This window comes from Desmodus rotundus, chromosome 6, assembly GCF_022682495.2.
Source record: "Desmodus rotundus isolate HL8 chromosome 6, HLdesRot8A.1, whole genome shotgun sequence".
NCBI lineage: Eukaryota > Metazoa > Chordata > Mammalia > Chiroptera > Phyllostomidae > Desmodus > Desmodus rotundus.
In genome coordinates, this window is record NC_071392.1 from 156750139 (window position 1) to 156772349 (window position 22211).

The 22211-nt window shown below is 49.0% G+C and overlaps 1 protein-coding gene across 5 annotated transcripts in view; it reads left to right on the forward strand.

Annotated features, from left to right (window-relative positions):
• The window catches only part of BAIAP2L1 (BAR/IMD domain containing adaptor protein 2 like 1), a 55223-nt gene that overhangs the window by 23799 nt on the left and 9213 nt on the right, over positions 1 to 22211 (forward strand). For 3 of the 5 annotated variants that reach the window (XM_053926364.2, XM_053926365.2, XM_053926366.2), the window contains exons 3-9: positions 1773 to 1859; positions 14469 to 14530; positions 14636 to 14707; positions 16097 to 16234; positions 16878 to 17030; positions 19200 to 19367; positions 21820 to 21904. In XM_053926364.2, the coding sequence (XP_053782339.1) occupies positions 1773 to 1859; positions 14469 to 14530; positions 14636 to 14707; positions 16097 to 16234; positions 16878 to 17030; positions 19200 to 19367; positions 21820 to 21904 (765 nt within the window). The remainder of the gene's footprint in view (positions 1 to 1772; positions 1860 to 14468; positions 14531 to 14635; positions 14708 to 16096; positions 16235 to 16877; positions 17031 to 19199; positions 19368 to 21819; positions 21905 to 22211) is intronic. The other 2 variants (XM_053926367.2, XM_071221819.1) reach the window with 1 other exon arrangement.

The following is a 22211-nucleotide window of genomic DNA, read 5'->3' on the forward strand; positions in this document are numbered from 1 at the left end:
CACATGTCCGGGTTGCAGGTTCAGTCCCCGGTTTCGGGCACGTGCAAGAGGCAACCGGTCAGTGTTTCTCTCTTGCATCGATGTTTCTCTTCCTCTCTTGCTCCCTTCTGTCCCCTGTCTCTAGAATCAATAAAAGAAAAGTTAAAAGAAAGAAAGAATAGAGCTACCACATGACCCAGCACTCCCTCTTCTGGGTATTTACCACCACCCCCAAATTGAAAACACTCATTTGTAAAAATTTGTGTGCCCCTGTGTTTATGGTAGCATTATTCATAATAGCCAAGACATGGAAAGAGCCAAAGTATCTTTTGAAGATGGTTGAATAAAGAAGGTGTGGTACACATATACAGTGGAATACTATTCACCCATAAAAAATATGAAATATGGCCTTTTGCAATAACACAGATGGACTTTGAGAGTATTATGCTGAGTGAAATAAGACCGATGGAAAAGGACAAGAACCATATGGTTTTACTCATGTGGGATGCAAATAAAAAAGCAACAAACAAACAAACTCACAGATGCAGACAACAGAGTGGTGATTACCAGCGGGGAAGGGGGTGGGGAGGACAAAGAGGATGAAGGAGTTCAAACACACGGTGATGGGGACTAGACTTCGGGTGGTGAGTGCGCAGTAGAGTACACAGATGTCACGTAAAGTTACATGATGTTATTAACCGATGTTACCCTCCCCCAAGCGTAAATAAAACAGAACTAACGTGCTTCATTCCTTAAAACAGTAAACGGTGGAAAATCTCAATGTGTCACAGAAGAGGCCAAAATTATGAAAATATTTATTCTGGATAAATTGTATAATTTTTAAGGTTAATTCAACTTTATCATAAAAGCAAGGATATTTTACTAGATTAGGAAAGTTAAATAGTTTTAAACATAAATCAACAGATAATGAAAAATTCCACTTGGATATGTGAGTTCAAACCAAAAATATTGTTTAAATATTGTGTAATCCCGTTCACCACCCTCCCACACGTTTACTTTTTCAGTTTATCAGGATCCTGAGATTTAAAATCTTCACGCTAAAATATTGCATTTACTAACTTGACATTTTACTGGTCACGAGCTTCTTTGTAGGTGTAGTCATCTTTTTTCCGTTCTGAGGCCAAAGGGTCGAAAATCACCATAATTCAGAGCTAAGGAAGTGAAGCCCCTTACCTGGAGTTGTGTTCGCTCCCTCTGACTTGCTATTGACCTTGGGAATGTCCCAGAATACCTCCACCCCCCTGCCCTTCCTGAAACAGGGCGATAACTTCACTGACCCATGTCTTCACGTTGTCGGCTAGAACAGCCTAAGTAATGACTGGGAATAACCACATAAATGCAACTTACTATTGCCCTTTTTTTTTTTTTTTTATTATACTTTAAGCTATCCTCGGTCTATTGACATAAGTGTATAGTAGAACATTACGTTTCCTAAACTTGTATACATGTACGGTAAAGGCCGTAACTTTTATGTTAGGGGCACATCCGTTCTGGACCTGGCATCAGGCTCAGGCAGGGCCTTCTCTGGACTTCCAGGGCTCGCTGCCGAGTGGTTCCCCGGGGCTGGTCTGAGGAGAGGGTCCCACAGTGCTCTCCAGTGGTGGGGGCCTCTTCCAGGCATAGCACACGCCCTGCCTTCTGAAAGCCATACTTGTCGCAGCCCAAACTTTCCTGCCACCAAAGGGACTGAGGGATGCTTGAAAGAAACCTCTGCGTTGCTTCCTCCTCTCCTTGTCTCAGTGATGATTTTGCGTTTCACCTTCCCTCTCTAGCTATGATTCTGGCGGGAAAAGCCTACTACGATGGAGTGGCCAAAATTGGCGAGATTGCCACCGGGTCCCCCGTGTCGACAGAGCTGGGTGAGCTGACTCTCACTATGTGTTAACCCAACTTGAGCTGCGGTTTCGGGGCCTTTCATCCTGTGAGCGCCAATGAGAACGCAGAAGTGGCCCGAACCCACCCGGAAAGGGAGAGCTAGCGCAGCACGCCAGTGTGTTCGCTTCTGGGAGGGGGGGTTCATGCCGTTTGTCGGACGCGGAGGCTGCGTTAGAGGGCAGGCCAGGGCTGGTGCCCAGCCGCCTGCTCCCTGGGAACTGGGCTCAGCCCTTCTCCCTGAAGCACGGAGCCCAGGGGGCTTTGACCCGCATTCGCAACGAAGGAGACGGGGCCAAGGACGTGCTTCCTGTGGCTCACCTAGCAGAAAGTCAGAGTCCCTTGCGTTCCGTTCGTGGCTCCCGCTGCTTCCACAGTTGCTCTCAGCTGTAATTTTTCTGGTCTTGCTGGTATGAATTGGGCTCCTGTGCGCACAGAGGGCGGCCGCACCCTCGGCTGTGCCAGCTGCTGGGGGAGTCTGGTTTCCGTTCATAGCGCCAGGTCTCCTGTACCATCCATCTCCTAAGGGGGGGAGGGTCCACTCGTTTTAATAGCCCACGCATATGTTTTATTTTACAAAGGGTAACATTTCTGGCTTTAGAATGTTAGTTCAAATTTGGAAGGCTCAGAAAACCAGAGGAAAAGATTAGTAACGTGTGTGCGTGGTTGAAGCAAAACGGGTGTGTCCCAGTTAAAAGGCGGACAGGGAAGCGGGGAGGGCGTGGGGGCGCACACTTAAGCTCAGTCATTCGCACCATTTCTGGGTGTCTTGAGGGTTCTCGGCAGTGCTTGGAAAGCTCTGGACCGACCCGGCATGGACAAGGGGGAGCGAATGTGAGGTGTGCTGACAGCGCCGAGGTGGGGGGCTCAGCTGCCGGCTGTGGGGGGGGGGGGGGGGCAGGGTGCTCGTTGCCATTTTCCGACCAATTTTATACTTGGAGTGTGTATCGTTCTAAAACCTGCAGACAAAACCTAAGCCCGGAGTGGCGCTGTATGATCAATAAGTCGGCGCTGCTGTTCTTGACAGAACCAGTTCCCTGCAGAACAATGTCGGCGCCCCTCCTGACCTGCACTCATCGCGCCATAGCTGCTTCTGCGTGTTCTGGTGAGGCCTGGACTCGAGTAGCTCTGTCCTAAGCACATCAGTTTAATGAAATGCACGCTGGGCATTTGAGGGATGATTGGGATGATGCTCGGGTTCCAAAATGTGGGACTAAATGGAAAAGAAGCATCCTATTTGTGTCAGGCATGAGGGGGAAGGTGTGACCCTCACATTAAGACTTAAGGTGCTCTGACGCACCGTCATTTGGTTTGCCGTTCTTGCTTTATGGTTCTTGCCACTGTTAAAATAAGACTTCTGTTCTACACCTTATTTTATTCAGCTGTGAGTTCTTAATGTTGACTCAGCTGTTTCCACAGCAACCATGTTATGAACACGGCCTTAAAACTTCCGTTTCAATCAGGAAAGTTGTTGCATTGGGAAGATTTCATGTGGTATTTTATTCAGAGATTGGAAGTAACTTCTGTTATGTTTTATTTTTGTACCTTAATTCCAGAGGGGAACATACTAGAGCCAGGGGGTGGCCGGCACCTATTCATATGTGCAGTGCTGTGCCTGGAATGTGGCCGTTTGTTTGGGTGCTGCCTGTGGCCGCCGCAGACCACGGTGACAGAGCTGAGCGGCTGTGAGAGAGGTGTGGCCCCGAGACCCTAACCAGGACGACACGGCCCCTTGCAGGCTTTTACGTGATGGCCGAGGGCCCGTATTGTGTGTCGTCCGGTTTCTTAGATGTGAGGGCCGAGTGATCTCGTGAGGGGTTTAATATCCGTTTTCTCCACCGAAAAAGCCGTTCCTTCCTACCTGCTATGGAAGTGCTTGGCTCCAGTGCACGTTGACAGCGGGGTCCCGACGGCCACAGTGGTGTGAGAAGCTCAGAAGCGCACCCACCTTGCCCAGTCGAGAGCAGTGAACAGCAGCGAAAGCCAAACACCAGGGGCGTGAGGTCCGGGTGTGGCAGGAAAAGCATTTCAGTCCTCTGTGCTTAATGAGTAATGAGTCGTGTGAGTGATAATCCCTGCGGTTCCGGTTGTTGGGGTGTGTGCCTGTAGTCACCCACGTAAATCTTTATCGCATGTACACAGTTCGACTCCAGGAACTGGACTCATTGGGAACAGGAAACTGAGATGTGTGCAAAACTTCCAATTTTGTCCCTAAATCAAACAGCATTTATTTTTGAAAACTTAGAAAATATTGAAAAGGTGGAAAGGAAAAACACACGGTCAGGGGGAAATGTTTTGGCAAAATATATTTAAAAGAAACTCTGAACCTGTTTTAATATCTTTAAAGCATAGAAAAATAAAGCTTGTTCTCATTTCTTTCTCAAGGAATAACAGGAGACTTTCTCTGGGGAGTTTACAAATTTGCCTTGAGGTCTGTGCAGCTCACCGTTACATGAATTTAGACTGTGTTGTTTTGTTCCTGTTTAGTCAGCTGTTACATTATTTCAAATTAGTTATTAAATTGTTTGGGCCAGTTTTTTTAGTAGGGCCCAAAACAGATTTTTCTCCCCTCACCATCAGGGAATACAGAAGAGCATCGGGTTTTTTTTTGTTATTGATAGAATGTTTATAGGTCATGCAAGCTTTATAAAATATTTACTATAGCCCTGGCTGGGGTGGCTCAGTGGATTGAGTGCCAGCCTGCTAACTAAAGGGTCGCTGGTTCAATTCCCAGTCAGGGCACATGCCTGGGTTGTGGGCCAGGTCCCCAGTAGGGGGCACTTGAGAGGCAGCCACACGTTGATGTTTCTCTCCCCCTCTTTCTCCCTCCCTTCCCCTCTCTAAATATAAATAAATAAAATATTTAAAATACATATATTAGTTTTGCCTTGTTGATATTCAAAATTCAACTTGATAGTCTTCGGCCTTAAAAAGAAGAGCAGGGAAAAATCTGAAATATTTTAAAAGAAGTTTTATGAATTCAGAAAAACACTACAAATATATTCCTGAGAAGGTGCGGTGCGGGGCCTGTTCAAGTAGAGTGCTCAGGAACGTGCACTAGGGAGGGAGCGATGTCCGAGGGAGACCATTCCAGTGGATGCTGGCAGTGCAAAGGCCCCGAGGCCTCGTCAGCTTGGGCCACCCTCGGAAGCCAGTCCAGTTGAGGTGCAGTTAAGAATGGAAGAGTGGTAGGAGATGAGGTCTTAACTCAAGGCTGGAGCCAGGTCGCATCAGGCCCTCTGGGTCACGGTAAGAATCTTATCTGAGGTGGGGTTAGGGGCCTCTGAAGGTTTTGAACTCAGGAGTGTTGTGATTTGGCTTACATTTTAACAGGTTCGTTCTTCCTGGCTCTGGTGGAAACAGGGAGACTGGGTGGGAGGTGGCTGTCCCAGTCTCGGTGGGAAGGAGTGACGGCTGGACTGGGATAGGAGGGAGAGACAGTGGAGCTGGCTGTGCTTTGGTGTCCAGCGGGCAGTAGGGCTGTGCTGTTGCGTTGCCAGGCTCTGCTTTCAGGTGTGTTAGGTTTGGGATTCCTGTCCGACCGAGTGGAAATGTCGACGCGACAGCTGGGAATGCGAGTCTGGGGTTCGTTGTGTGAACATGTAGTTCTAGACCCCTGTGCCGCTTGCCCAGAGACACTGATACTCAATGCTCTGGGCCCTGTGGCTTCCCTCAGCCCCAAACCAGCAATTACTGAGGATCACAGCTTGTCACATGCTTCAGTTCCGTGTTCTCATTTGAGGGGCTATTTATTTACATGACCGTCTTACAGTGGTGCGTGGGGAGGCAGGGTGGAAAAGGGGCCAGGGAGGCCTCCTACACCCAGCCCTCCCCACCCTGTGTAACTGGGGTCCACCCACCAGAGTGGCAGCCCTGCAGCCCGGTCCTTTTCCTTGCACCCCTTGTCCAGGGTGCGTTGTTTGCATGACAGGCAGTGGGCGGGGGAGGGGGGGTGTTCCCTGCCCTTTGTAATGGAGAGTCATCTTTGTACGCCTCCTTAGTTCCTTTAGTGTGTTAATGTTTCAAAATTTCAGATTTATCCAGCCAGGTAGCCACTGACCACTCTGACTGGGAGTTAGTTCCTCTCTCTCGGTCTTTGGGCCATGACAGGAGGGCCGGCGGGGGGGGGGGGGGGGGGGGGGCTGGTCTTCATGGGCCTGGTGCTTTGGGGAATCAGTCCCACCACTTTGGACTTACTTCCCGCCTGGCCCAAACACTCGGAGCTGCAGTGGCTTAGTGACCAGGCCAGCCCTCAGCCAAAGCATTCATGTCTCCGTGACGCTGCCCAGCGCCCCAGAGGCAGCCTGTTCCATTGTAAAGCAGCACCAATAATTAATGTGTTCCGGCCAGTGTGGACTAGACACTCCTTTCCCTGTAATAACCCGCATGTGCTGGGCATTATTCCACCCTTGGTGCCCAGTAGAGAAAACCTAATTCCTCTTCTCCAAGGTTTCTCTGCGCACGCGTGAATGAGGGTGCAGAGTAGGTAAAAGCGCAGACTCAGGAGCAGACCTGAGTTCAAATTCTGGCCCCACCGCCTGTATTTGTATGACCTTGGGAAAATCAGCCAACAGCCTCTCAAAGCCTCCGTCCCTCCTCTGTGCGGGGAGTGACAGCAGCCCTGCCTCGTAGGTTGTGAGCACCCAACGAGGCCGTCTCGGTGAGGCAGTTAGCTCTGCCCGGCCCAAGGGAGGGACTGGCGGCCTGCAGGCCCCTGCCAGCCGTGGGGTCCTGCAGTGGTGTGCTGGTGTCTGTCTGCCTCCCCTCTAAGGTCGAAGATGGTGAGCGTGGCGTTCGAATTGCGGTAGCATGGGGTTATTCTGTTTGGTCTGTGCTTCAATTGTCAGGGTGGAATAAGATAGATGTGGATACTAAATTTTGTGCAATCTCCCTTAAATTCACATCATAATAGGACCATCCGACGTCACCATGGACTGTGTGATTCTAGATCAAAGAAAAAATGGCTTTCTGACTGAAAGTTGGGATCCGTAGCCCTGTGTGATTTTGTTTTTAAACTTGTTCAAATAGAAGTGATTGCTTTAAAACAAGACGACAACAACAAAAAACCTTAGTTCTATTGAAAAAATTCTTCACTTAAAATGTGTAAGATGGTTTTACTCAGTGATGCCAAAGTAGAAGTGTCTCTTAGTGCCTCTTCTAACTGCCTGCATCTTTGTGATTTGGGGTCCTGTTTTAATGTTTTTAAAGAACTTTTAAAATTTTCAGCTCTGGCTGGTGTGGCTCAGTGGATTAAGTGCCAGCCTGCTAATTAAAGGGTTGCTGGTTCGATTCCCCATCAGGGCACATGCCTGGGTTGCGGGCCAGGTCCCTGGTAGGGGTGCTCGAGAGGCAACCACACAGTGATGTTTCTCTCCCTTTCTCTCTCCATCCCTTACCCACTCTCTAAAAATAAAATCTTTAAAAATAAAAAAAAAATTCAGATGTAGTACTTTTTTAAGCTTGAATGGAAATGCCTGCAGTGAATTAGTGATACCATAAGGAATAACTAGTTGTTCATTATTGATACCACATTATCATTCATTACTGATAACACACCTGCTTTCATTTTCCTTAGTATCGAGGTGGTTATACTTTAGCCTTCGTCTACTAATCAATGAAGAAGGAAGATGAATAATTAATGTCAACTTACCTCATCTGACATAATAGCTTGTAGAAAATTTTTAATCTTTTAATGCTGTATTTTACATTGACGTATAAATAAAACAGTCACTTGTAATCTGTATGTGGATGTAAAATCAATCAATTATTTCTGTGTGATATATAATTGATAAACTTGAATAAATTGACATTGTCCTTTTGGCTACAATAAGACGGCACATGAAATCCTGCTCGGGAACTAAGGGCTCGTCACTGCGAACCTGCGCCTCACTGGGCCTGACGGTGCCAGCGCACACTGGGCCGGCTAATCAGAAACGAAATGGTGGTAAAACTTGTTTGCTCTCTGAGTTGGTTTATCACCCTTGATGCCAGAATTATCCCCTCAGCCCTAAAGTCCCTGTTCCTTGACATGATGCCCAGTTATGGTTTCCACAGACACCTCGACCTGCGGTCACCGTGGGTGTTTGACACTCCAAGCCTGCGTTAGCTCTCTGCCTCCCTGAAAAGCCTTGATTTTAAAATACCCAGAATATTTTATTTTAAAGCATTTCTTAACGTAGAAATTTAGAATTAATTCGTATGTCAGTCACATAGATTTATTGGTTTCCATTTATCCTTCCCTCAAACTTTAAGTCATCCCCTTTCTTAAAAAAATACACACACTGTTGCTGTCTCTAGCTACCTTCTTACGCCCCTTTTCCTTTATCGCCGAGCTTCCTAAGGAAGTGGCTCGTGCCAGCTTTCTCCTTTCCGCGTCATCTCTCCCTTCCTCCCCTCTTTTTACCAGACACCAGGAAGCCGGAAGGGATCTGACAGCAAGCGTCTCGTGTGTCTTGTGCTCTTGGCGCGTGGTCCTCGTGAGGACCTTTGACCCTCACGACTTGGGTTGCCAAGCGTCCAGCACTGAGCCGACATCGTCCGGGGTTGTCGCTTCCTGTCGGGCAAAATGAAAACCCTGTAAACAAAAATGTCCCATTTTTTTAAAAAGTTATCTTGTTTGTGGCTCAGGATCCTCTGAGGCCAGCCAGACCTCTGTGTTACTACACCTTGGTTAAAGAAACGCTGCCAGGAGTTTGCTCCTGAAGACTGAGGATGGAAACAGCTCCACGTGGGGACCAGTCAAGCGCGAGAGGGCTCGCTCTGCGGGGGCCCTGGGTCATGTGCTGGGGGGTGGGGGGACCGGTGCCCCCGCTCCCAGTGCTGCCTCACAGAACCCTCTCTTCCTCTAAAAATAGTTGTTTCCGTCAGGGAGAGAAAGGATGGCGAGGTGATGACCAGGCTTTCACCTTCAGCAAAAGTAACTTTTCCTGTAGGAATTTCTGTGATACATTTATATTATTATAGAAATAGAATCCAGCATCCCAGACGCCACCTTCCGACCGGTCGGGCGTTTGCTGGAGTTTTCTTCTGCTGTCATTGTGCTGGATGTTGTTTTCTTTTCTCTGCAGTTGCCCTTTCATTCGTTTGTTCAATGTACTTACGTACTGACCAGACTTTTGAGGCCTGTCGAATGCCAGGCAGGCACTGGGAGCAGGCAGGTAACTACAAGGCAGACCGAGTTCTTGTCCATGCGTGACTTGCAGAAGCATTCAGACACCGCGTGTGTTTCCCCCGAGCAGGATGCCGGTTCCTAATTACTGCTATTTCACGTGGCTGCCGCGATGTTTGTTTTGTGTAGTTGATTAATTAGACTTTAATTAATAGACTTTATTATTTTATAGGCCAGTCTTAGGTTTATAGAAAATGGAGCAGCTCTTACTCAGAGTTCCCACACACTCTTTCTTCTCTTCCCACTCAGTTTCCCGTTTTTAACACGTGCATTGGTGTGGTACATTGTTACAAATGAAGAACCAGTACTACTGATACATTAACTAAAACCCAGAGTTTGCATTAGGGTCTACTCTCCGCGTTTGAGTTTTGACAGATGTTTAATGGCATCTATCTGCCGATATAATCCACTTCCCACCCCCGCGCTTGGCTGCTACCGATCTTCTCATGGTCTCTAGTTCCCCTTTTCCGGATGTCACTTAGTTGGGATAGTACAGTAAGAGCGCAGCCTCTTCAGACCGGCTTCTGTCACTAAGCAACGTGCACTTAAGCTTCTTCCGTGTCTTCTGTGGCTTCCCAGCTCGTTTCTCTTCTCATCCCCAAACAACATTCAGGTGCACGGAGTTACACCGCGGTTTTGTTATCCCTCCCTCCTGGTTGCTTCCCGTTTTTGGCACCATGAATAAAGCTGTTATAAAGATCCATATATGGGCTTTTCTGTGGACGTCAGATTTCAAGCGTTTTAGGTAAATGGTAAGACTGTTTACGTTTGAGAAAAACCGCCAGACTGTCTTGCAGAGTGGCTGTACCGTTTTGCATTCCCATTCCCAGTGAACGTGAGGTCCTGTTGCTCCACATGTTCACCAGCATTTGGTGTTTTCTCTGGATTTTAGCCATTTTGATAGGTGAGTAGTGGCATCTCTTTGTTTTCATTTCTAAGCATTGATGTGGAGCATCTTTTCACATGCTTGTTTATTACCATCTGTATATCTTTTCCAGTGAGATCTGTCCCTGTCTTTTGCTCTTCTTAATTGAGTTGTTTGATTTCTTATTACTGACTTTTAAGCGTTTCTTACATATTTTGGACCAGTCCTTTTATCAGCTGTGTGTTATAAACGCTTTCTCACAGTGTGCGGCTGCCACACATCTCCTTCCTTTCCTTCACTTTGGACCTTTGCCGTACCCCTGTATTTAAGGTCTCTTGTAAGCAGAATATGGGTGGGCGTTGTTGCTTTTTAATCCGGACAGTCTTCGCCTTTTCATTGGACTGTACAGTCTATTTACTTACATTTTTGCTTCCTATTCTCTGTCCTGTGTTCATTTCTTCTCGTCGTCTTTTTGACTTTTCCCCCCCATTAGCTTGGTGGTTATTTATTTATTCTTTTAGGGACTACCCTGGAGATTTTCAACACGCGTCTTCTCTTGCATCAAACGTCCAGGTCAGATCAGTGGCACTGCTTTTATTTCAGACACTGAAAAAACGGTAGAACACTCCTAATTCTGTTGTGTAACTGTTCCCTGCCCCCCTCGTTTTCATAAGGGGGACGTACATCACGGTCAATGGCAGAATAATTGCAGTCTCTGTGCGGGACACTAATTAGAAGTGTGGTACTCCAGTCGGCTAAGTCGGACGCTGGGCTTCTGGGGGAGGGTGCGGGGTGCTCACCTGTTACTTACTTGGCACTGTCCCCGCGTGGGCATTGTTCGCTGGTACCATGTCAGCGTGGACCGGAGGGGAGCACCTCTGATTGCACCCAGGGACCGAGTTTAAATAGCCACTCGGAGCTATTCTGAGATGCTAGCAAAGCCTGTGAAGTTCAGTCACATGCTCGTGACATCATCTGGCCCTGTGCTAATTCCGGGTTGGTGACTCTGACCCACGCTTGTGTGTTTAACGTGCCCCATCTGTTACGGTAGTTGATTTTACGTGCATTGTTTTCTTCTCATTACATTTGGTATTTGGAAGGCTGCCAGGAAAAGTGTCCCTTTCCCCAGTGACGGCTTTGGTCAGTGCTGCTGTGGTCCACGCAGGTCGGGTCGGGTGCCCCTTGAAGTAGCGTGGAGGGGGCGTGCGTGACTCAGCCCTCACGCTGTGCTGTCTGGAAGTAATAAATGTGTTGTGATTATCCGTGATCGAATGTGAATGAAAATACACACTTACGCCTGAGTGTTCAGCACGTGTGCCGGGCTGCCAGGCCCGTTGGCGTCTAAATTTGTGCTGTGAGTGATTGTGAATTAGCTAGTTGGAGACGTATTAATAGTCTAGTGAGTAATCTGTATTTCAGACGAAAACTGGCATTTATGCCAATACTCTTTTAATTTCTCTTTAGCTTTATTTTAAGTCCTTGCTGCCTATTGTCTAAATCTATACCTTTATACAGTGCTACCCAAAATGTTGGACATATTTGTTCAGAGTTCCTGAAATTAGCTGTTACCTGGATGAATTGTAGGGAAGACTGGTGGTACACATTGACTTTTAATTATGTCAAAGTCATGATTTTAAAATAGGTAAATATTTAAATTCCTTTAATATTGCCGTTTAAAAATATAATTTATTCAAACTGAGTCACATTACCGTTGTTACTATGACTTTCTTCTCAAAACGTTGACTCAAAACCAAAAAGGGAACAAAAGAAACGGTTGATTCAGCACAGACGGTGCTGTGATTTCTGGGATCAACGTGTTAATTCCTGTTTGGGTGTGTGTTTAGTTCTGGCCCATTAGAATCTGGGCTGGACTTTCTCAACTCCACCCTCTTTTATAAAAACATTTTTTCTTACATGTATTTTATGTAGGTTACAGGGACACATGTGTGGTACGACGTTTTAGACATAAAGTAACGTGTGATATTTAAGAATAAACTTCTGTAGATTAAACATAAAGGCCGTTTTCATTTTCTGTGTCAAGATATACTTTTGGCAGCTTGTGCAATCACAGTGAAGATGTTTTTCGTTACCAAGGACTCGGTAGCTGCTGCTGTGAGGCTGGCACTTACACTCCGTGAGCGGTGAGGGAGTAACAAGGGTCGGGCCAGGTGTCCCGGTCCTGCCCCCGCAGTGAAAGGGCTTTTCTCTGAGCCTGTGAGCCGCTCACCCAGCTGCCTGCCTGCCGGAGAGACCGAGGGCAGCTGTGTGGGGAGCTGGGGCCCCCGGGCCTGAGCGCCTAGTTCGGCAGCGCCCACGCCAGCACATACTTTCGGCAGCGTGCTTTTCAGAGGCCCACACGGTACAAGGCTGTAAAATAAAGTCTGTGACAGTATGAGAAAATGTGAAGGCCTTGATTCCAGCTCGAATCGCTGTGACGGACGTGAGCCAAGTTATTTTTGGACTTTTTTTTTTTGAAGTAGATCTAATTTGCCAAAAATAGAGTGCTTGATTTTCAAGTAATTGAAGTGGGCTTCTGTTGTTTTTCCATCCTCACCCAGGAGTTATTTATGAGTTTAAAAAAGATGCGAGCGTAACTTAGATTATTTCCATATCCGAAATGCCTAAACGACATAAAGTGACGTTAACGTAATTATATTCTTGGCCCTGTGAGGGCTTCCTTCGTGAATAACGCTCGTGTTGAGCCTTAGGAGAACTCGATCGTGGGTGCATGACGTCAGCACCACTAAGGATGCAGAGAGGGTATTCTGACAACTTGGCAGGGCGGCCCGGGAGTGCTGGGGGCAAGTCCGCCCTCACCCTCACACTTACCCAGCAGGCTGTTCTGTGAGAGGTTCCTAGGAGATCGTGGTGCTTAGGGACTCACAGGTTATATACCTGTAACCTTACAAGGTCGTATGTTTACAGATTTTCTGCCCCCCCCCCCCCCCGTGGTTATGCCATGGTATTTTAAGCAGCACTGTTGGGGGGGGGGGGGGTTGCTTCATGCTGAGAAGTTGGTTTATCTCTGGGAGTGGTCTTGGGAGTGATGTGTTACATTTGCATTTGGAAAGATCCCTGACATCTGTGAGGAAGAAGGGCCAGAGGAGAACTGGGAGTCAAGAGAAGTGATGAGAGCATAGAGGGGGAGGCGCACCCCTTAAGGGTCCAACCAGCAGGTTTCAATGTGTTAGAGGGGGTCGAGCTGGGGTTATGTTCCTCCACCTCTAGTGGAACGGGTTATTGGATGAAAATAGACTTCACATGTTATTCCCATGTGACCTCTCCCCTGGGCAGGGAAGTGCTGGCACATCTGTTACCCAAGGCAGCAGCATGGGTAGGGGAACGGACCCACCCTACAGGTGGCCGCAGTTGTGGCACCGCCCATGCAAGGGAATGAATGAGTCTTGGTACCACTCAGGCCGGCCGGCCGATGGCTGAGAGCTGGGATTTGAGACTGGTGGTGAGTTCTCTTTTAGACATGTTGGATATGAGGTGCTTACCAGCACATCCAAGAGGACATGTTCAGGAAGGGTTGAATGTCTGAGCCTGAAGGTGAGGGAAAGACAGGGCTAGGCGTTTGAAGGTCAGATGTCTTGAAATGTCTTGAGAAGAGGCATGGAGGTGCCAGCTGGAGTCACGGTCCACGCGGTGCTCGTTTTCTCTTCCCCACATTCTCCTACAGTCATAGTTTTAATTCTCCCTCCTCCACACCCTTTCATTTCCCCCAAAGAATCCTTTTTCATCTATCCACTGAGCGGTGGGATGATCCGCCTAGCATCTTTTATTGTTTGGTATGGTCTGGTCTTGTCCCCTATGATTCTTTGGTTCTCCCAGTTCTTGGATGTCAGTCCTGCTTGGTTCCTGTAGAAAAGGTGGAAGAGAGAGGCTCTCGTTCACGTTATCAGAGTTGAGTGGCGGAGCTGAGCGCGCTGCTATGAATGGCGAGGGGTGTGCTTTGCAAATCAAGGGGTCATCTCGCTGCTTTCAGAGTAAGGCTCTTTTGTCCAGGAACACCCTCTTCCTTCCACCCGTGAGACGTTCCCAGGAATTGGTGTGGTCCCAGGAGATGCAAGGCAGAGCACTGTCCCTGCTGTGGTTTTCCATGATACTAATATTTTCCAGGATGGTACAAAAACTACTATGAGAAAAAGAAAGTAACTTTTGTCCTTTATGCCTGACAGATCATCAGATTACTCTGGGGACTAGACTAAAAATAATAATGTCATTTATCCCTATAGTCAGTTACTATAATGACCAAGAGAATCTTTTGTAAGAGAACTTAGAAAGTAAACCTGATAACTGTATGAGTAACCGTAGGAAGAACAGTGTGAGACTTCAGACAAAGCTGGCGTGCCTCTGATGGGCGACGCTGCAGAGGGGGTTTGCTGTCAGCTGTGTCCCCCCGGCGTCCCCCCCCACCCCCCCACGGGATGCAGTCAGTGTCTTGAGCCTCAGAGACTGATGCTCACAGGCTCCGAGGGCGGCAGCGGGCTGTGCTTCACCGCCCTCCGTCTCTACAATGACCACACGGCGGCTCCCTCACACGTGCGATTTTCTTCTCAGGCCATGTTCTCATGGAGATCTCAAGTACCCACCAGAAACTTGATGAGAGTTTTAAAGAAAATGTATGTGAACCCTTTTTATATTTACAAAATGCATTTATTTCTAAGTTTCATTTTTGCTTAAAGTCTCAAATCTGGCATGAATTTTTTGTGTCCTTTTGCTAACAGTTCAAAACATTCCATAAGGAGATTATACATGAGCTGGAAAAGAAGACAGAACTCGATGTAAAATACATGAATGTGAGTACACGGTCCGGCTCCACCTCCGGGGTGGGGGGAGGTGGGCGTGGGGCACAGGGCCTGGCTCTCCCGGAGGCTGCACTTGCCTGACCTCCGAGCCCGAAGAGAACTTTCCCCACTGTTATCCAGCAGCAGCAGGTGTGGTCGGAGCTTGGTGTTGAGTCTGTACACGGACGCATAAGAGCGACATGGTCCTTTGGGGCTGCGTGGGCTCATTGTCACTAACACCGGGGATCTTCACTGAAGTGCATAGACAAACATATCGCGGGGAATCGGACTGCCTCTGGAAGGCAGTGTTCTCAAAGAGCACGCTTGCTGGGGGCAGCTGCGTCAGTACTGCCGCAGCTGTCGCTCTCGTACGCCAGCATTGCAGGACGGCAGGTGTGCGTGGAGAGCACCATCTGGGGCTCCCGGGTCTGAGGGTGAGGGCCCCTCCTGCGTGGATCTCTTGCTGTCACCTGGCATTGTCAGTTCCAGCAGTGTTGTCCTTCCCCCTGGACCTCCAGCCCCAGCACACAGGGCTCTTCCCATTGCCCCTGACTGCCACCCAAAGTCCCCTTTCTTCTCACCAAGACCCCCACGTGGCAGTAAGCCCTGCCCCTGCATGCACGTGCTCTGTGTGCCTAGGAGGAAAGCTGCAGGACCCCCTGGGACAGCGGGGGGGGGGGGGGGGGGGCAGTGCCAAGCACTTCACCTCCACCGTCAGGTTTTTATCCCTACAGAAGCTCTGTAACGGAGGTGCCTTACTCCCCGCACCGTACAGATTAGAGCACCAAGGGGGTTCTCAGAGAAATTCAGGAAGCGCCGAGATTACGCAGGAAATGAGGGAAGAAGCCAGAATGCTCACCCAGGTCTGCTAGGCTCCAGAAAACTTACACTGCACCCACATAACCAGAAGTGATTATAGTTCTTTCTTAATTCTCTTTCTTGAAATTGTAACTCATAAAACAGGAACGTGGGATTTAATATTGTTGATTTATTCACCAAAGCACTAACTGGCAACCCAGTGTCCAAATCCCTTAGGGAAAAGAGAAACAAGAGAAAGAAAAGGGGCCCCTCATGTAAACAACTTTAGGACAGGCAAAGCAGTGAATGTTGAAGTTGAAGCGGGGGGCAGTGTGGAGTGAGGGTGAGCAGGGCCACGGCGGGCGAGTACTGTGTGGAGTGAGGGTGTGCAGGGCCACGGCCGGGCGAGCGCGGTGTGGAGTGAGAGTGAGCAGGGCCACGGCCGGGCGAGCGCGGTGTGGAGTGAGGGTGTGCAGGGCCACGGCGGGTGAGCGCGGTGTGGAATGGGGGGCAGTCGGCCACACCCAGTGGGAATGTTGGAAAACAGCCTCTTGAGGGTGTGTTCGGTGCTGTGGGGAAATAAGTGCAACACTTTACTTGCAGGCTACTCTCAAAAGATACCAAACAGAACACAGGAATAAATTAGATTCTTTGGAGAAATCTCAAGCCGAACTGAAGAAGATCAGAAGGAAAAGTCAAGGAGGACGAAACGCACTCAAATACGAACACAAAGAAATCGAGGTGACCTCTTCAGCACAACTTCGTTGTGTTGTTGATGTTTTGTACAGTTTACGGGGAGGCTTGTGTAGCTCAGTCAGCCCGTGCTTCATCTGCTAAGTGCCGAGCTGCTACTGAAGTTAAAAATAAGCATTTCGACCTAGAACAAGCTGCTGCGGAGTTTTCCAGAGTTAAGAATAATCAGCCAGTGGACTCCTAAAAACAGTGGCATTTTCTCCTCACTCGGGGAGGGTGAGCATTGTTACCCCATTTTCCAGGTGGGGAAGTGGGGCGTAGGTTAAGTCATACGGTTGGCACTTGGAGCTGGGTTTGAGCTGAACTTTCTGGTTCCAAAGCCCATGATTGGTTCCAAAGATCCAATAGAACAGGATCTTAGCCCCGAGTACAAAGTAACATTTCGTGCAAATTGCCCGGTGGAACTTAGGGCCTTTGGCAACTTCTCTCTTCGGTGAGTCGGTGGGTGATCTTCACGAGAGCCCTGGTATCTGCCGGGTCAGGCTACATCTTTGTTATTCCGTCCGGTGTTTGTCTTCATTTAGTAGTTACTCCATTATCGAACCAAGCGGAGAGATGACAGAAGGTAAATGTCAGGCTGTGTAGCTGTTGGGTCCCTCATGTCACGATTGTGTCATTACTATTTCCCTAGTATGTAGAAACCATTACTTCTCGCCAGAATGAAATCCAGAAATTTATCGCCGATGGCTGCAAGGAAGCTCTGCTCGAAGAGAAGAGGCGCTTCTGCTTCCTGGTGGACAGACACTGCAGCTTCTCGCACCACTTGCGGTGCTACCACTCACAGGTGGGTGCGGTTTCCGGCTGTGCGATGACGGGCACTCGTTTTGTGTCTGTGTAAATGCCCTTGACGTGCTTGCCCTTCCGCACAGGCCCCGACGTAAAGCAGCTGGCCTCTTTCGCCAATAAGATTTCAGACTTTCAGAAACGTAGACGAAGTGGTCAGATGTCAGCTTATAGCATTTAATTAGTTTAGTGATACATCCATATTTAAAATCTTCCGTAAAATAATGCTCAGTAGTTGAGAAAGGTCACTTTTTTCCTTTTCTGTCCTGCGAGTGAGCTCTTCTCAGACTTTTAGTGGTGCGTCAGAGCCACAGAAGGAGTCCCGCAGCCCCGGTCCACTCCTCCCGGAGGGTCGGGGGTGCTCGCCGTGAGGGTCTGGCACACGTGGAAGTTGTATCCAGGCCACAGACCCGTCCACAGCGTCGGGATGCTGGCTGGAGCTACTTTTCGCTCCTCTTCAAGGTGGCGGTCACGTTCTCATCAGCCGGGTCACGGGCCTTCACCGCCCTCCCCCACCACGTGCACTGTGTTCTGCGCTTACGGCCCCAGTAGCCAGTACAAAACGCGTTAGATTTCCTTTCCTCTTTTCCTCAGTTATGAATTCTCTTGGGCCTACGTAAGCACGCAAAAGCAGCCTTGATTGGTGTCAGTCATTCGTTGTTATTCGTAATAAAGTAATTTGGAGAGTGCTCCGGGTTACGAAACGCTATATAAGAGCCTGAATATAAGGCCACCTCCTCTTTTTTTTTTTTTAGGTGAAAAAAACTAGGTCTTGCAAATATGCATATGTCACGTCTCACATATTCCATAAAGATTCTGCAACTTAAGGAATATTCAGATCTAGAGACCTAAGCTCTAAACTTGTTATAGGTGATTGCTTTTGACCACAGCGCACGGTACTGGTTTCAGCAGCGTTGATTTCCACGCTGGGGGTGCTACTGGGGCAGGGCCAAAGGCTGGAGGGGGACAGAAGCGACCTTGAAGCTCCTGTCCTTTGGCGACACCCTGCCAGCGATGGGGCGCTCACAGTGTCAGGAGGCAACCCGGCCGATTTCCTGAGAGCTCTAGTGTTGGTAGTCTCCTCTCACACTTAACCTTGGGTCCCAGGTAGGCTCTTCAGCGTGGCACAAACCAAACCTGCTGCTTTCTATGCGCACGTGTCTTCCACCCTCCGAGGACCCTCTGAGCCTTCTCTCAGGCGTCCGGAGCATCCCCGTCCCTTCAGTGGCCCCTGAGAAAGTAGGCCCAGCAACCGCTGTGCCAGGTTGCAGCCAGGACACGGGTGGTGTCGGGGAGGGGCTCTGTCCTCTGGTGGGATTTCCATCAACACCCCCCAGCCCACCCCTGGTGCACATAGACTCTCAGTAAAAGTAGTGTGGTCGCTATGAAAACAGCTTCAGGAAAGGTCCCCCACCTCCCCTCTCCAGTCAGATTGCTGCCCTGGAAAAGAAGGTTCCCCGAAAGGCTTTCAGGGAACCTCCGGTGGTAAGAAGCAGAGACAGGCTTGTGGAAGCCTGGGACAGAGGCCTCTGCCTCCGGGGGCGTGGGGCTTACCTTTGTCCTTCCGCGTCCCTGCTCTGCAGCCCAGCTTCTCTGCAAAGCCCATAGTCTGCCAGCCCCAGAGGGCCAGAGCGTTTTCCCAGCGCTGTCTCTGACTCTACAGAGCCCACCGCACTTTGTAGTCCCTCAGTCCCGTGGGCCCATCCGATTCACTTCTCTGACATGCGGGTCCAGTTCCCTTCCCCATGGCTCTGAACCCACTCCCGGTCCCATCGCCTGTCTTGGAGGCACCTGCTGCAGGAGTGGGGGGAGAAAGTGGTGGTTGACGCTTTGGGGCCACAGGAGAAACAGTGGCGATTAATATACATTGCTCAGCCCTTCCCTTTTAGTTTTTTAACTTGTTCTTAAGGATTACAGTCCTTGTATTTAGTCTTAAACTCTGTATTCACAGGGAGGGAGAGGATCAGTTCTTTTAGAACAGAACCCTGCATCCTTCTTGGCACATAAGACAGCAGGTACTCATAGATGCTTAAACCACTCGCTGAATTTAGCCCAGAGCTCCCACACCTCTGGCGATAAGCCAGGAGTGTTTTCAATGACTCGATGTCATTTTGTCACCTCTTGAAACCATACTCATTTGTCCTCGATTTTGTTTCCTTTGGATTTCCAGTCTGCAGAGCTACTCAACTCCAAACTGCCTCGGTGGCAGAAAACCTGTTGTGATGCCACCAAGGTGCCAGAGGAAATCATCAACATGATAGAGGAAATAAAGACCCCTCTGTCCACCCCAGCACCCTGGACGCCTCAGCCTTCGCCCATGGTGGAGAGAAGCAACGTGGTAGGAGCTGGTTCCCTCGGGGCCCCAGCTGTGTGTGCAGTGGTGTGATTTGCAGGAGGACCGGGGCCTTTGCTGGTGGGAATCACGGGTCCCCCTTTCAGGGCTGCTCTCATCACTTAGCTTTTGTTGGCATTAGCTGCGCAAATGTTTTGGCCTATGTTTAGCACTGATCCCTTTGTTTTAGAAATGTTATCGTTACTGTTTTGAGTTGCAGTGACTCCACCTTCGTAAGTTTACCCTCAGTGAAGGGCATGTAGGTGTCTTAGAGGACAGATTAGCGGAACTCTGATGCCTTTCATCGCAGTATGAGGCACTTCCCAAAGAGTCACCAAAGCGATGAATCTGAGTGTCATAGTTTGCTGTTCCTGAATCTGGGCCTTACAACTGTCCACCAACACGTGGAGATTTGGATCCAGGGTCTTGTTAGAACAAGCGTCCACCCCCCCTCCACCTACAACTCTGAAGTGACAACAGAGACCCTGGACACGCTCTGGCAGCCTACAGCACAGACCCGGGGCTGCACAGGCGATAGAAGAGGTGCTGCCAATGGGCCGGCGCGCTGGGGAGTCTCTGCAAGGCCGGTGCCAGGAGATCGGAATAGGAAACCTCGGCCCCAAGGACGTGCCAGGGCAAGGTTCTCCAGAGCGCAGAGCAGGAAGCTCAGAGGCAGTGGGCAGGAGCAGCGGAGGAGAGCTGGGGCGTTTCTCTGCGTGTGGGTTGGGGGACTGATTCAGACCATGTAGGTCGGTCTGTCCCCTCCCCTTGTCCAATCCCTGCTGAACCGCAGGCAGCAGGGGCTTCTGTCCACTGGCCGGAACACAAGACATAGGGCACAGTCCTTGAAGTGTCTTCCCTCTTCCCACATCACAGTGGCACTCTGGGATAATGAGAACCAGGCAAAATACAGACTCAGAAAGAAGAGTGGCTGCCATATGTGCAAAGGTGCCCGGACAACCGAGAATCACTGAGCAGGTGAAGAAACCAATATCATAAGAATACGCACAAACTGAAAACAAAATGACCAGCATTGGAGGCAGCAGAGCCAGGCGGGCAGAAGAGAAGTCGTTTGAAAGAGATGAAAGAATATTGCATTCACAGAGAAGAATCAATGAGTCCTTGGAGATCGAAAACTGGATTATTATTCATAGTTCAAGTGCTGTGTCTAGGGTTTGCTTCAAAGCAATCCAGGCGTGGGGCAGAGGGGTGGGGCCGGGCGTACACGAAGAGACTGGCCGGGAAAGGGGAGCTGTTGAAGCCAGGTGTGGGGTACGTGGGGATTTACTGTGCTAGTCTTTCTACTTCTGCCCCGTTCAAAAATTTTCTAAAATAAAAGCTTTGTTTTTCATTTCTCCCTCCATCCTCAAAAACAAAGCACGTAATAACGTGTATGGGCTCATTAGAAGAATGGAACTGCTTGGAAAAGTAAGCCAAAAAAACTTGCAAAACACAGCGCAAAACCAGAAAGGGGACTTTCTGAAAAATCAGAAAGAGGATAAACATTCTGTTAGACCAGCTGACGCATGGAGATACATTCAGCTGCCCACCCAGCATCACCACTGGCTGCGCAACGGAGATCTCAGATCCAGCTTGTCCAAACGCAAGTGACTGGTTTTCTTACTCCCAACCTGCTTCTCCACACTCGTCTCCCTCCAGTAAATGACAGCTTCATCCTCCGGTAGCTCAGACACAAAATGACTTGTTTCCCTCTTTCTTGGGCCGCTATCAGCCCATGGCCGACCCTGTCGTTTCCATCTTCAAAGCGTGTCCCAAGCCCAGCCCGTCCTCGCACCCGCAGCTCTGACTGCGGCCTCCGCAGAGATGCCACGGTGGCCTTCTGCCTGGTCCCCAGCACGGCAGCCGGAGCGGTCCTGGACATGGCGAAAAGGCCAAACCTGGATGGGTAACAGGAAGTCAGGGATAAGCAGAAAATTCTGGCAACTTGGGAGGGAAAAAAGTAGATTGCTTACCAAGAAAAGAGAAGCTTTACCAGATTTCTTGTTGGCGAAACAAGGTGTTAGCACTCAATGGAGCAATGCACTCAAAATTCTGTGGAAACGTTATTTCACATCTAGAATCCTCTAGCCAAGTGGCACTTAAGAGGGAGCCTGAAGTCACAGAAACAGGAAGTAGATTAGTGGTCGCCAGGGCGTGAGAGGGTACGGGAGCAAGGGCTTGGTTGTGTTTGCGGGGGAGGGGCGGGGGGTATTTTTAAAGATAACTGCTTCTCTAAAGACAAAAATGAAAAAAAATGGTATTCTCGAAATAATTCAAAATGGGATATTGCCCTACAACTAAGAGAACTTTGGGGAAAACTGATTGGAATTTAAGCAGGTCATACAGAGCAGCCCTGGGAACCTGTAATGCCGCCGCGGCTGTGGTACGTTGACGTGAAGTGAACACAGACGCCTCACAGGTCGGGAAAGACTGACACCCTTTCTTATGTCCACCAAAGGTGCCCCCAGCCCCTTCAGCCAGAGCGAACACCAGTCCTCTGGTTGATATGTTCAATAACCCAGCAACAGTTGCACAGAATTCAGGTAAGATGTTTCTTTTAAATTACCTTTCTAAATTTTTATTTTATGTATTTTTAAAATTATTTTGTTGTTGTTCAGTTACAGCTGTCTGCATTGACCCCCCACCACTCCCACCCTTCTAAATCTTTAAAATAAATAGTTTTGATAAATGCATCGTGAGGCAGAGATAAATGAGTGTGGGGGGGGGCACGCACCCCATGCTAGAAGAACTTACACCTCAGAACAAGTAAAGCCCTGACTTTATAATAAAACCAGAGAGCAGTACTAATTTGACATACTAATTGATGTTTACAAGAGTAAATATACTATT